Raw genomic sequence first — 14231 nt, 5'->3', positions numbered from 1 at the left:
TCAGAAATAGTCCAATACATGCGAAGATTTCTTGCAGTTATGGGAGAGAATGTGTAAAAAGTTAAATAAGGAATAGTTGGAAGAGTCTGTACTGATTATGAAAGGCATTTGGCATAGAAGGAATGCTCTTTTTTGTTTTTTTTTTTTAATAACATATTCAAAAACCCTTCAAAGGTTGCGCAATAAGTTTTAGAAGGATCAAAAGATTTTCACCAAACTCAGTTGAATAAAGGAGGACAACAGAACATGGAAGGGACATGAAGATTAATCCACCCTTGGAAGAGACAAGATGGAGATGTTGTTAAGGCTAACTTTGAGGCAGTCATTGATTGTAAAAATCTGAAAACGGGTTTTGAAGTCATCATTTGAGACAGTGAGGGAGAGATTATGGCTATCTATGTGAGCAGATGAGGGTGGAGGTCCAACTAGTTATTGCCGAATGCATAGTTTTTGGAAGGCTTTAGAATTATGTTGAGTTGGATTTGAGCAAAGGGGTGTTTGAAGGTGATGTGCATGCAGTTATCAAGGTTGTTCAATATAAAGAGAAAACTTGGGCTTGGCATGGACAAATCATTGAGGACTTGAAATGGGTGCTGAAGAATAGATTAAATTGATAGCTTATAAGTTGGCAAAGTTGGCTTTGTCTTCATTAAGGAAACGTGCTGGATTGAGGATTATCCTACCTTGATTCATAGTCTTGTTTAAAAATTTTCTACTGATTGATTTTGTCTTGTTTGGTAATAAAAATCTATTTGCAGTGGCGGACCCACACTATACTTAGAAAATATCCCATAAATTTTATATATAATTCTACAAATATAGAAAATGGCCCCTCAAAAAAATTTATAATCTCCATATGCTCTCTAAAATTTCCTAAAAGTTCAATAGACCAAGAAATATCTATCTCAAATTTTTGGGACTATATTTTTTCTTATAGTCCCAAAAATTTGTTTAATTTCTATATATTATCTATTTTTAAGGATGTGGCCTCTTCAAAAATTAAGTTTAAGGTAAATAATAAATTTATTAATATGGATCCAAAAGTTTTTTGTTATGCAATATTGGGTTTCTTAACATGGAATCCAAAGTGAAAATATAAGGAAAATTATTTAAAGTTGATGATCTATATGAAAAATAGTTTGTAGTTACGTTTTTATAATTTTTTAATCACTTTTTAATTCACATAAGAAAAATGATGTTTGCAGTCCTACGATGTGCAAGTCACACCCACTCATTTTGAAAAAATATTAAAGTAGGTAAATTTAGGACCCACATTAAAAAAATATTTTTTAATGGCAAATTCTATTTTTTTAAAAGAATTGCGTGCGTAGAGTTTAAATAATCTAAAATTGTATCTAACATTACTCTTTATATCTTTCTATAATAATAAGCATCTATCCCACTGCTACAAGAATGAACAGTAAATTTCTCATTCTATTTTTTTATCTGTATGTTATGTTGTGTAGTCTCTTTTTTAGCCCTCGTGTTGTGCTTTTGTGTCCATGTAAAAGTAGGTATTTTGATCTTTTACTACAGCTATGTCAAACAGTCGGCATCTTTACCTTTTCTTTTCTCTTTCATCTTTTTACTTTCTTGATTTTCTCTTTCTTCTTCTCTCCGAAAGTCATGTTTTTCTCTCTTCTTTCTCTTCATTTCTCTCTTCTCTGCTTCTTGACCTCTGTGTCTTCTCTCTTTAGGTAGGTTTCTTTTTCCTTTTTTGCTTTGCATGCAGTGGTAGAGGAGCTAAGAGCTGATCTTCTCTTTGTATTGGTCTCTGACTCTTCTCCCTCTCTACAACAGATGTTGCTGTCAGCAAGCTCTACATCACGCCGAGTCACCCAGATATGCCATTTCTCTTCTCAATCTCCTCCACCGTGACGTAGAAGCAGATGATTTGGATGAATGAGTCTATGGCTTTTGTATTCCTCATTCGATTACATCGTTTATTTGGTTGTTTGGGTTTTGATTTTCATTCTTGGGTTCAGGGTGTGTGCTTCTCGATTCTTCTCCGTCGTTTTGGCTGCCACTGCACCATGGGTATGGCTTTCTGTTGTCATCGTCACAGTGTGTATTCTTCGGTTTGCACTTTGGATTTTTATATTTCTCCTTTTGCTCCTTCAAAGGCACGATTGAAGTTCAAGTCCATGTTTTCCCAAATTTGCCTTCGATTTCTCTCTCTTTTGCTCCTCTATTTTCTTAATTCTATTTAGATTTAAAGAAACTTGTAGATATTAGGGTTTTAAGACTAAAGATTTTGTCCTTATTTTTCTCTCTCTAGGTCTTGTGCAATGAGTCGCTAAGATTCCAATCTTTTCGACGAGGAGGCTAATCCTGTTGCGGTGAGTTTTACATGACCCACACACAGATTTTTACTCACATTTGTGTTCATATTCGGTGGTTGGATTTTTGTGTTTGTGGAAGTGGGGATGTAATGGCCCATGGATTCATTGGATTTTATTGTTGGGTTGCTGTTCTCGATATGACTGTTAGATCTGCTTTTGGTATTACATTTCTATGATGGGTTAGACTTTTAGAATTCTTTAATTGCAAGGTGGTTCGCATAGCTATATTTTAACCTGTAATTTCCTTCTTCAATATTCTAACTTTGTTTTTACAAGTAAATAATTTAAATCTCTATTTGGTTCTAGAGAAATGTGAGAAAATGAGATGAAGCACATTTTTTTAATCTTGTGAACTATGTTTTTTGATATGTGCTTTTTCTTTCTTTATTATTTTTAGATTCATTTTAACTTTTCATATGGCGATATGTTGTTTATTACTTATGATTTTGTTCTCATCCACTTGAAATGTTTAAGAATATATTACATTCTGTCTACCAACATGTGAATGAGATGTTTGCTCTTGCCTAAGAAATGCAGAGACGGAGAGTTTACTTTTATAATAAGCAAATTGAAATGCGTGAAGTTATTAGCAGAACATATGGCGATTACATGGAGTGGGCATGGCCTGCTGAGATGTTTATACTCCCATTAATGGCAATACCCTTGGAGATATTTCCGATGACCCACAGATAGTAAAATATTTTTTCACCTAATTGTTATAGAGTTTTTCATCAGGCCAATCAAACTATGGTAGATGTGCATTTTATATGTTAGTAAACTTGCCCTTTTCCTTTCCTTGATACCTTTACTTTAGCATAAGCATTTTTTTTTTTTTTTTTGTTTCTTTTGGCCTCAAGCAATGCAGAAGAGGCATCTTTGGTGCAAATTATTTTCATAGGGGCAGCATTGCTCTTTTTTTTTTTTTTGATTATTTTGTTGTGTTTGGTGTAGAGGCATCGGTGCATTGATGAGCACCAAAGATATAATATATTGTGCGTTGTTGCGACTTGTAAAAAATATCAGACTAACCTAAACAGGACCTTTTATAAACTTCAAAGTTGTTATAGACCGAAGTTCTTTATTCATGAGCACCAAAGATGCTAGCTGCTGTTGATGTTGATGTACTTCATTTGTGAAGACTTAGAGGGTATCTCAATTCCCAGCCAAAACCATGGTCAAAAAGTTGGCCAGGTTGAATACCCCTGCCACAACCACAGTCCTTCAACGTAATAGGATCCTGTCAATTAGTTTAGGATGGCTTTATTTTCATGTGCTTGTGTTGTTTTCTTTTTCTTTTTTTGTGCTTCTGAGCCATACACGCGTACTGCCCAAATTTCAAGTGGGGTAGCTACATCTGATGGGTGTTTTATTCTCCAGAGTTTAGGGGTGATTTTGGTGCTAGGCTTTTGGAACTCCATGATATGGATGATACAAAGCTTCTGTTTGAGGTATGTTTTGTTGAAATGTTTTCTGTTCAATTGTGCAGTAAAAGTCATAAATTGTTATGTAAAGTTTGTTTCCATAAAATCAGAATGTAATGTACTTTATAGTGTAGTCTTAAGAACTAAGATTGAAAACCATAGAATGGATATAATCCTTGTTGCTTAAAGTTTTCTTTAAATTTTTTATTTTTATTATGTAATATATGCTTGTCTTTCTTTCCCCTTATATGAGAATGAAAAATAGTGACTATGCAATATCATTCAGTTGATAAATTGGGGTTTAGGCATTTAAGTTTAATTCAAAGTACCTAAATCATGTAGACCTATAGATAGGATGAGTTACTCTTTTTTTTTTTTTTTTTTTTTTTAGGGCTGCAACTAGCTTCTTAACTTAAATAAAAAGTGAAGAAAATATAGGAAGTCAGTTTTTCAATAAAAACTGTGGCAGATTCCAATTGTCTTCCTTGAGTGAATTAAGGAGGATTTCACCTAGAGAAATGGTAGAGGAAAAGCTGCAACAACAGTTGCCAATAGCCTCAACAAGGACTTTGGGTAATCTTTTCTTCTTCCTCTTCTTCTGTTTATCCCTTTTTCTTCTTTTTGAAGTGTATCATATTGTTGCTGTAAAATAGGATATGCATTTTAAATTTTATAAGTTACTTTAATGCCAAAATTTTGGTCTCGGTGATTTAGGCCCAAATTGAAGGAGCAAGTGCAATATTGTGTAGATCATCCAAAGATCAGCAAGCTGGCTAAAGTGAGAGCTCAGGTTTTGGAATTCAAATGAGTTATGATGGAAAATATAGAGAAGGTAAGGCGGTATTGCTTTCTCTTATATATGTATGCAGCAAAGACTTTTAAAAAATGTCAATTTCAAAGGTTATATTCTCTTTGGTAGAATCTTTTGTCCATTAAACTCAAGAAGCCTAATTTTTTTTTTTTTTGTTTGGAACTATAGTGCCATTTCATTTTATTAATAATTTTTTGTGTAGGTTCTCGACCGTGAAGAAAAGATTGAGCTTCTGGTGGATAAAATAGAGAACCTTCATTCTCAAGTTAGTGAATTTGAATTGTTGATTCATTTTTGTTTTTCTTCCTATTTTTTAACCTCTCTATCTTGGAAGGGTGGTGGTATTTAAATTATGGAAAAGAATAATGAAACAAGGTTATATTCTTTTTTGTAGAATCTTTTGTCAATTAAACTCAAGAAGGCTATATATATATTTTTTGTTTGGAACTATGCTGCCATTTCATTTTTATTAACAATTTTTTTTGTATAGGTTCTCGACCATGAAGAAAAGATTGAGCTTCTGCTGAGTATAACAGAGAGCCTTCATTCTCAGGTTAGTGACTTTGTATTGTTGATTCGTTTTTCTTTTTCTCCCTTTTTTAATCTCTCTATCTTGGAAGGGCGGTGGTATATAAATTATAGAAAAGAATAATGAACCCAGAACCATTATTGAGGGCATACCGGATGATGAGGAACCGTTGTAACCACCAGAATTCAATGAGATTATTTAGTATTCTTATTACTAATAAATTTTTTTATTAGCGTTCTTATTGCTATTTTGATTTATTTGATGGATGGTTGAAGTGGGAAAGGTATTTTTGGCAAATAAGTTTTGAACTTCATAGAATTTTACTTATTTTTCATTCTTTTTTTGGATTTTTGAAATGTCTTTGTTCTTATTTGTTCTCATGATTGAACTGATAGTTGATTTGAAAAAATAGGGATTGTTTTTGGACAAGTTTTTCTTCGCATTTGATCAAATATTCGGTTGCTTGAGCTTCTGGGCTTAAAGTAGTCTGCTTTTTTTTTTCGCTCTCAATGCTTCCGAAGTTATATAATCATCACAAACATGCTCATATGATCTGAATTGATGTGCAATTCTAGAGAAGAATTTTGATTCCAAGTTGAAAATTCAGAGGAAGTCTTCCAATGGTGGGAATGTGTAGAGATTCAAGAACTTTGCTTTCAAGGCACTCCAAGAGAGTTTTGCTATTTAGGATTTTGAGTTGGACAAGATCTATGGCATTGGTTCCTATTCCAAGGTTTATACATTTCTTTTTCTCTGTTTTCAATTTTGCAAACTATAGTAAGTTTTTCAGTGATTTGGCTCAATTGTGCTTTTCTAATTTTGGGTGCTAAATGTTTTGTTTATGTTTTCTTTTTTCTTTTGTTGTATGCTGGGGTTTGATGAGTTGATGGTATTTGGTATTTAATGTTGTTTGTGAATGGTATATTTATTTAAGGATTTTTAGATTTTTGGTTTTCAAGTTTTTTGGTAGCATTTCTGTTATGATTATCGATGGATCCTAAGCAATATAATATTTGGGTTTTGTTGCCATGTTTATAGCTGTTTCCATTCACATTTCAAAAACATATAATGCCACAATGGGGTGTTCGAATTTACAACAAAGATTGGTAAATTAGGCCAAGATATGATGGAACATCGGATTTAATATGGATGCCTCCTGAAGTCAGGGTAAACATTTTCTTTCTCATTCTTCATACCCTGGTATTGATTCCCTATTGTTTTTAGAAAATGGAAAATGCAACTCTCCAAGCTATTGTGTGATTATGTTAACCTTTTATAGCATGTTGAACTTTTGTCTTCTCAACCAGAAAAAAGAAAAAGAAAAATATCAGTTATTTAAGGATTATCAAGATGAGAACCATGATGCTGCAGATCTGTTTAGGAAGACACATTGCCTATTCCATTTAATTACTTCCTAGAGAGTTAGTTTGGCAATTATGTGTTTATACATTTTCTTCACACTGTTTTGTCTGGCCTAACAGACAACAATAATAACCATATTGAGGATCTAACTTCATTTTATGCATGCCCATTTACCATATCTCCAAAAGTATTGCAACAGAAGCTTCAGAAAATGAATGTGTCATCCACCTTGGTGCAGAAGTAGATCAGCTTCAATAGTAATGTCATAAGAGACTCAATGTCATGTCCACCAGCTCTGTTAATGGAACACCAACCAAAACATTAAATATCCATTTCCACCAAACTGTGCAACCTACTTATTTGGTTTTCTACTCCCTTAGCATGACATATATTGTTGGCTAAAAAAACTATAATTTAAATTGCCATATTTTGCTTATTCACTGAACTTGTATAAATTTATGATTTGTTTTAACTTTGTACTGTTTGGCTTGGTACTTTATGAACAGTATCCATACACATTTCTCACCACCTTAGTGAATTTGAATGAATGCCTGCTGATATCAAGATTTATCTATCTGTCCATTACACTGTCTATCAATCAGTTTTTCATCCTGTTTCTGTCCCCTATTATTCATTCTAGAGTGACATGTAACCTAATTGGATCCAATTTGTTATCAACTGTAAGTTTATCCTATTATTACCTACTGCACATAATAATCATATTTCTGAATCTATTTTCTGCTATTATTTGCTTTTACAGGAAAGTTTAATGTTTAGGCACAATTTTCCTATTCTTCGAATTAAGCAAATGTGAGGTTAATTGTGTCAAGCATATGTTGAGGTTGATGATGGTACAGGACAACTAGCTGCAGTAGCATTTGGTGAAATTGCTGAAAAATTATTGGGTTATTCAGCAATTCATTTTATGAATCATACTGGCAAGGTAATATAATATTATATTTTTTTAACATTTTCAGTTCAAATAACAAAATTATAAATCAAAGCATAAATTATTATAACAGATTTTTTTTTTTTCTTTACAGGATCATCTACCATTTTTGGAAAGCATGGCTAAAGAAATTTCACAAAAAGAATGGATAATTGACCTTGGTGTAGATATAGACCAAATGAACCAACAATGCCATAAAAAATTTAATATCTTATCAATTAATCCTGCAAAAAATACAATAAAATGATGATTAGCCATTAATATGGCATGATCTTTTTAACTTCAGTTTGACCTTAAAGCATGAAACAACCTACGTTTTGTAAACTTATATCAGACTTCTTTATCCTATATATTACTATAGTTCTTGCATATAATTTTTGTTTTTCCTAATTAGCTTATAACTTTTTTGGACTATATGATTTATAGATTTGCAAGACAATACCATGTTTTTAACAATTAGTTGTATTCTTTATATTTTCATCTACACAACTTCATAAATATAATATATATATGTGTGTGTGTATATATATATATAATTACCATATATATTTTGCCTCCACTAGACAAACGTCCATTGGACGTTTCATTCTACTAGTAAATATGTTACATAGTAAAAAGTTAGTCCCTTTAACACAATTGCCAGTTCCGCAGTTGTCTATCTCTTAGAAAAAAAAAACAAAAAAACAAAATTAGAGTTAAAAATATCATATCTTAAATGAATAGCATCGTCGATATTTAACCTTGTGTATTTATTTAAACAATAATGATAGGCATACTATCATATTACTAGGCCTGCAACCCGATCAGCCCAAACCGGGTTTGGGTCCGACCCGACCCAAACTGGAGCATACCAGACAGCGGTGCCAATTGACCCGACCCAAATAAAGTAGATACGGGTCGAACCCGTATGACCCGATATTTCCCCCAAAAAATCATTCCGATCTCTCTCTCTTCACTCTCTCTCTCTCTCTCTCTCTCTCTCTCTCTCTCTCTCTCTCTCTCTCTCTCTCTCTCTCTCTCTCTCTCTCTCTCTCTCTCTCTCTCAATCTGTGTCTCTGTTAGTGGAAACAGATCTTGAAACGCTCTGATCTATTTTCAGACGAGAAATGCGATGATCCTCCATGTCGGCCAACCACCAACTTGTTCCCTCTCGGCATCCTCTAGAATTTTTATCACCGTCGCCGACCTCTCTCTCTGTTACTTGGCCGTGTAGATCAACGGAAGTTTCGCCGCACCACCCAGGTCAGCCGTGCCTCTTCCATGTCAGCCAACCACCGGCTTGTTCCCCTCTCGGCATCCTCTAGAATTTCGCGATCTGATTCGACTGAGAATAATCATGTAACCAGTTATTCCTCTGTAACTAGTTTCGCATAGCAAACCTCGTCTTCCCCACAATTTCGCGATCTGATTCGACTCAGAATAATCATGTTTCACTGTAATAGTTTTGAGTCGGTGCCGTCCGAAATTGGTCGGATTGGTTGGTTGTTGAAACCGATATGCAGTCAACCCGACGTTAGCGGGTTCGATCCAATCGGTTTGTGCGGGTAATGCGGCCCAGCGGATATTTTGCACAGGCCTACATATTACTACTCTTTTACTAATTTTTTTTATTTTTTATTTAATGGCTAAAAAAATGACTATTAATAACGTTGTATATTTTTTTAATTTTTTTGAAATTTTTTCTTAATGATTAAGAATATTCAAAAAAATATTCAAAAGAAAATAATAAAAAAAAAAAATTTTTTTACCCTTATTTAAAAAATATAGAAAATAAAAAAAAAAAATAATTTCACATATGCTATATTCTATAGAAGAATAATAAGAAAGTGGTAATTACCCTTATTTAAAACTGTCGTTTGTGAAGGAAAAAATAAATTGTCGTGTACTACCCCTCGACTTGAGGGTGGACCGTGGCACCGTATCCAGAAGTTAAAGTTCAGCGACTCATTCAGGATGGACCGTGGCGCCGTATCCAGAAGTTAAGTTCAGTGACTCATTCAGGAGCGCGTGGTAAGCTTCTTGTCTTTTACTGAAGTTGGAGTTGGTAGGCGGTGCACCCAAAACGCCTGCCTCCTCAATCATTCCAAAAGCAATATTCCAGTCCATAAAATCCCTCGTCTCCCGCGTGCAAACACATCATCTACCTTCTGCTTCTCCATCTAACAGAACAAGCATGGCTGTCTTCTTCTCCGCCCTCTCTAGAACTAAGTCCGCCCTGAGATCCCACTCCGTTTTCCTCCGTTGCATGAGCAATGTCCCCGAGAACACCGTCTATGGCGGTCCAAAGCCCCAGAATCCCAACCAAAGAGTCACTCTGACCCACTTAAAGCAAAAGTACCGCAAGGGCCAACCCATAACGGTCGTCACAGCCTACGATTACCCGTCCGCGGTGCACGTTGACACCGCCGGCATAGACATGTGTCTCGTCGGTGATTCCGCCGCCATGGTCGTCCACGGTCACGACACCACGCTCCCTATCTCGCTCGACGAGATGCTTGTCCATTGCCGCGCCGTGGCTCGTGGCGCTAAACGGCCCCTACTCGTCGGGGACTTGTCGTTTGGGACCTACGAGTCCAGCACCAGTCAGGTATTGGTGAATCGTGTGGGTCTATGGACATGTTTAGTTCTTTTCGTTTTCTGTAGAATGTTCTACCATAGTGATGGTGCCGTTGATGTTTTATTCATTACTTTCGAGACATAAATAGTTATCAAAAGTTAAAGCCGAAATGAAACGATGAGGGAAATCGCTTAACGATTTTGATTGGGGGTTTCCCTTTTAATTGTGCAATGATTGGTGATTGTTGTTGCAGTTTCAATTATGAACAGGCAGTTGATACGGCCGTGAGGGTTTTAAAGGAAGGAGGAATGGATGCGATAAAATTGGAAGGAGGATCACTCTCGAGAATCACCGCGGCAAGAGGTATTGTTGAAGCTGGAATTGCAGTGATGGGGCATGTGGGACTCACCCCTCAGGCCATTAGCGTTCTTGGGGGATTCAGGCCTCAGGGAAAGAGTGTTGCCACTGCTGTCAAGGTCTCTCTCTTGTGGACGCTTGAGTGCGCTCTTTTGTGCATTTTGTTGCCATGTTGAGAGATTGTTCTGTACAGGTTGTGGAGACTGCTCTGTTATTGCAGGAAGCAGGGTGTTTTTCTGTTGTTTTGGAATGCGTGCCTCCCCCAGTGGCTGCTGCGGCTACATCAGCTCTTCGGATTCCTACAATTGGTATTGGCGCTGGACCTTTTTGCAGCGGACAGGTTAGACCATCTACGGAGTTCTATGACTGATTAACTCTTTGCTGGTATATATATGCTGGATATGTCTCTGTATGGGATTCCTTTTGTTGTTGGATGGATAATAGGCTAATTAAGCTTGTTTTGCAAGATGTAGTCTAAACATAGTCTTTCAGTATAGATATTGATATGTGTGTGTGTGTGTGTTTCTAGCTGGAATTTTCTGATTGTTGCCGTTTAGAGTACAAAGCACTTGTGAGAAAGATATCAAATATGGTCTGGCTTGGCTCGAATAATGAAGAATAGAGAAGACTTTTGTCCATCAACGTTTGTTGTCGGAGTTCTTGAGATAGCTCTAATTATCTCTTACCTTTTTTTATCTTTTATATTTGCAACCATAGCTCATCAACTCAATATGTATTCCACCAATTCACCCAAGCACCATCCTATACACATTCCTTGACCCAGGCTCGTACCACACAACTTCTCAATGTTCTTTCTATAGCTTTCATGGCATGAGCATGTAAATTGCATAGCATAATTAAAGCATTTGCGGACTTTACTAGTGGATTACATGAAAGGCCGGTAACATAGTATGACGACAATTTCTCACATACCCTTAAACCTCTTCCTCCATCTTTGGCCAGTAGTCACCTCATGTTATAAGGGCCAGTGTCCTCCATGGGTGACCAGCCGCACGGCACTCCCTTAAGATCTCTTTCCTTAAGTCTCCACCCTTGGCACGTAGAGCTTCATATATGGGCAATGGCATTTTGACTGTAATCAGAGGCTAAGAGAATGTGTAATTGCTGTTGGAAAACGGGAAGTCAGAAGAGGTATCAAATGTTGATTTAATTTTTGAACCAGAAAAGAACCTACTCTCGATGAGAAGAGCCTTTACTTGATATTATATTAGTAAAGCGCTAGCGCGCTACTTCTAGCAGCTTGCTTCAAACCTACTAATAGGGCTTTTTTTATAGATTAAGAGGTGAGTAAGGGGCTTCTTTTTAGTGCTCCAGGAAATGAGATTCTGACCTTTCAATCTCGCTACTTTATTAGCTAGGGCCGTTCGCACGCTTTAAGGGCTGTTGAAGGTATTGCACTAAGAAAGACTCCTGCCGTTGCTAAAGGTAAGATTTTAAAGCTGATCAAACAATTTCTTTAAAAGGAAGAGCAAGCAAGATAAGGATTTTCAGCCATATTGTGCAGGAGTGCTCAAGTGCCCTATCTTACTAATAATAAGAAAGGGGCTCGAAAGCTTCGAAGAAAGTCGAGCTACTCTAACCGAGCTGTGAATTTGAAGATCATTTTGAGAAAAGCATAACATCTTAAGTTAAACATCAAGGGTATCGTCATCTAACCTTGTTTCCCTAACCTCAATACTGAACACTTCTTAGTAACCTAAAACAAACATCAGTCATTGCTCTGTTCTTGGGCATTTTTCTAATGTTTGGGTCCTATACATGCGTCTAAAGGTCAAGTCTGATTTCCTATGTTAGACTTGTTTCTTTATTTTTTTTAATAAAAAAATTATTCTCTCACAATCACATTATAAATAACATGTCGACAACCTTCTTACTTTTCTCAAAAAAAAAAAAAAAAAATGTCGACAATGCTACTCATACACTATGTGCTGTAATTCCAGCCTTGTGTTGACGGAGTTTATTTTGTTGCAAGTCCTAAGAGTGTATAAAACTTGAATAATTTGAGTCATTGGAAGGATGATTCTGTGTTTGGAACTATGGTCTTAAAGTCCTAAACAAGGGTTCCTTGAGAAGGTCCAAACAGCAGCATCTTTGGATGGCTGCTGTGCTGCAAACTTTTCTGCAGTGGCCAAAACTTGGCCATTCGATTGTTACATGCTCCAATTGGTTCCCTCTCATCTTAATTCAGACTCTGATGATTTGCCTAGGTTGGTTTCTTTTGATTTTATGGTCTCTAGCTCACTGTATTGTGAAATTCCCAAGCTTGGGGTAGAAGCAACGTAGCCTCCTGTTTTGATAGTGCACATCATGTTGGGCATTGCATAGTTTCTCAAATCTAAGCTATTTTTGTCCAATAATAATGTTGTAACTCTTCTACTTTGTTTTCACTAAAATGAAACTTCATTGTGGATGCAGGTTCTTGTTTACCATGATTTGCTTGGAATGCTTCAGCACCCCCATCATGCCAAGGTTGGCTATAGAACTGCAACTTTAACTAAATTCTTCCTCCAGTCTATTTGATTCTCACGTTCGTCATGAGTGACTTCTCCTTTTGCAGGTTACTCCAAAGTTCTGTAAGCAGTATGCAGGTGTCGGAGATGTCATCAACAAAGCATTATTGGAGTACAAGAAAGAAGTGACCAATTGTTCTTTTCCTGGTCCTGCCCACAGCCCCTACAAAATAAGTCCAAGTGATGTTAATGGTTTTTTGAATGAGTTGCAGAAGTTAGGTTTGGACAATGCAGCATCTGCAGCAGCTGAAGCGGCTGAGAAGATTGGTAGGGCTGAGTCCTCTGGTGATGGAAGCACAGCAAGCGATTGATTTATTATACTATTCAGTCAATCACCTATGGTGGAAACTGGAGGGTTTTTTTTTGTTCAATTATCTTAAAAGGAGAGGAGTTTTTTTAATAAGAGGAGATTAAAAGATCACGAGACAGTAATCAATCACTTCAGTTGCTACAGATGCTGCATTGTCCATCTCGTTTCGTCGCTGTTGATGGTGGCTTTTGGGTAGGGAGGGGAGGGGAGAGTGTCGACTTGGGTAGGTACAAAGGGAAAATGGGTCTACTTATAATTTTGAATCTCAACTGATATTGAAATGCAAGAAGTCAGAAGAAAGAAACAAATAAAATAGAGTCACGTGGGCTAAGTAGTAAAGAAATAAAATGTAAAGAAATAATATTTGCTGTCGTGAAATATGCAAGCGTCGTGCAATCTATTTGAAAAAAATGGATAAATATGAGAACCACTGAGAAAAAAAATTTATGGTATCTGTTGAGGACGTGTTTCATACTGCCAACCACACGAATGATTCTGCCCTAAGAACACTTTAATACCAAAGTCAGAATAATATGAGAGTATGAGTATATATAAAAAATGTAGTCAATGCAGTTACCTTTTAATTACCTAATGTGGGCTATTTATAGAGGTATAGAGAATAACAAGTAACCATTCTTTAGAGATATGCCTCCATGGTTTTATTCGTTAATTGGAGTGATCCATTTCTATTATGCTAGCGTTGCTATCTGCAAACTATTTGGTCGTTATCTATAAGACAGCCTGCGTATAGTCCATCTTGGGTTGCTGGGCTCATTGGCTTAACAGTCGCATAAATGAATTGGGCCCATAAGCAATAAAAGGTTCCCTCCAATTATCCTGCTAATTTTCTTCGTGGTAACATGTAGGAAATTAATCCATAACTGACCCTACCCCGCTAGTCCCAGATAGGTAATGATTGGAACCTATCCTGCTAGCCTTGGCAAACTCTCTATTGGATGTATTTATCATCTTATAAATGATTGGAAAACTGCCTTCTTGTGTTCATCGGGTTTCAACACGTGGTCACAATTGTTCATTTCTTCGCTTTTTGGGTTCCAAGGA

The 14231-nt window shown here is 36.2% G+C and overlaps 1 protein-coding gene and 1 long non-coding RNA gene across 3 annotated transcripts; both read left to right on the top strand.

Moving 5' to 3' along the window:
- The first annotated feature begins 5501 nt into the window (after positions 1-5501).
- Positions 5502-7729, top strand: LOC122295606. The gene is made up of 3 exons (XR_006238179.1): positions 5502-5836; positions 7226-7408; positions 7509-7729. It is a non-coding gene; the product is annotated as an uncharacterized LOC122295606 (long non-coding RNA).
- Positions 7730-9375: 1646 nt separating this feature from the next.
- Positions 9376-13312, top strand: LOC122299204 (3-methyl-2-oxobutanoate hydroxymethyltransferase 1, mitochondrial-like). Of its 2 annotated transcripts, none has more exons than XM_043109284.1 (5): positions 9376-10001; positions 10241-10447; positions 10549-10668; positions 12765-12818; positions 12907-13312. In XM_043109284.1, the coding sequence occupies exons 1-5, from the start codon at positions 9588-9590 to the stop codon at positions 13168-13170; spliced, it is 1059 nt and encodes a 352-aa protein (XP_042965218.1). In that variant the 5' UTR covers positions 9376-9587; the 3' UTR covers positions 13171-13312. The 2 variants fall into 2 exon arrangements, with proteins under 2 accessions (XP_042965218.1, XP_042965210.1); XM_043109276.1 differs by having other exon boundaries at positions 9380-10001; positions 10522-10668.
- Positions 13313-14231: the final 919 nt, after the last annotated feature.

Source organism: Carya illinoinensis, chromosome 2, assembly GCF_018687715.1.
Source record: "Carya illinoinensis cultivar Pawnee chromosome 2, C.illinoinensisPawnee_v1, whole genome shotgun sequence".
Lineage (NCBI taxonomy): Eukaryota > Viridiplantae > Streptophyta > Magnoliopsida > Fagales > Juglandaceae > Carya > Carya illinoinensis.
Note: the sequence above shows the minus strand (reverse complement) of the source record. Positions and strands in the feature narration are given on the sequence as shown.

Excerpts from the sequence above, each read along its gene's own strand:
- LOC122299204 (XM_043109276.1), top strand. The coding sequence starts at position 9,588 with ATGGCTGTCTTCTTCTCCGCCCTCTCTAGAACTAAGTCCGCCCTGAGA. Across the intron at positions 10,002-10,240 it reads ACGAGTCCAGCACCAGTCAG|GCAGTTGATACGGCCGTGAG; the intron begins GTATTGGTGAAT and ends AATTATGAACAG. Across the intron at positions 12,819-12,906 it reads AGCACCCCCATCATGCCAAG|GTTACTCCAAAGTTCTGTAA; the intron begins GTTGGCTATAGA and ends CTCCTTTTGCAG.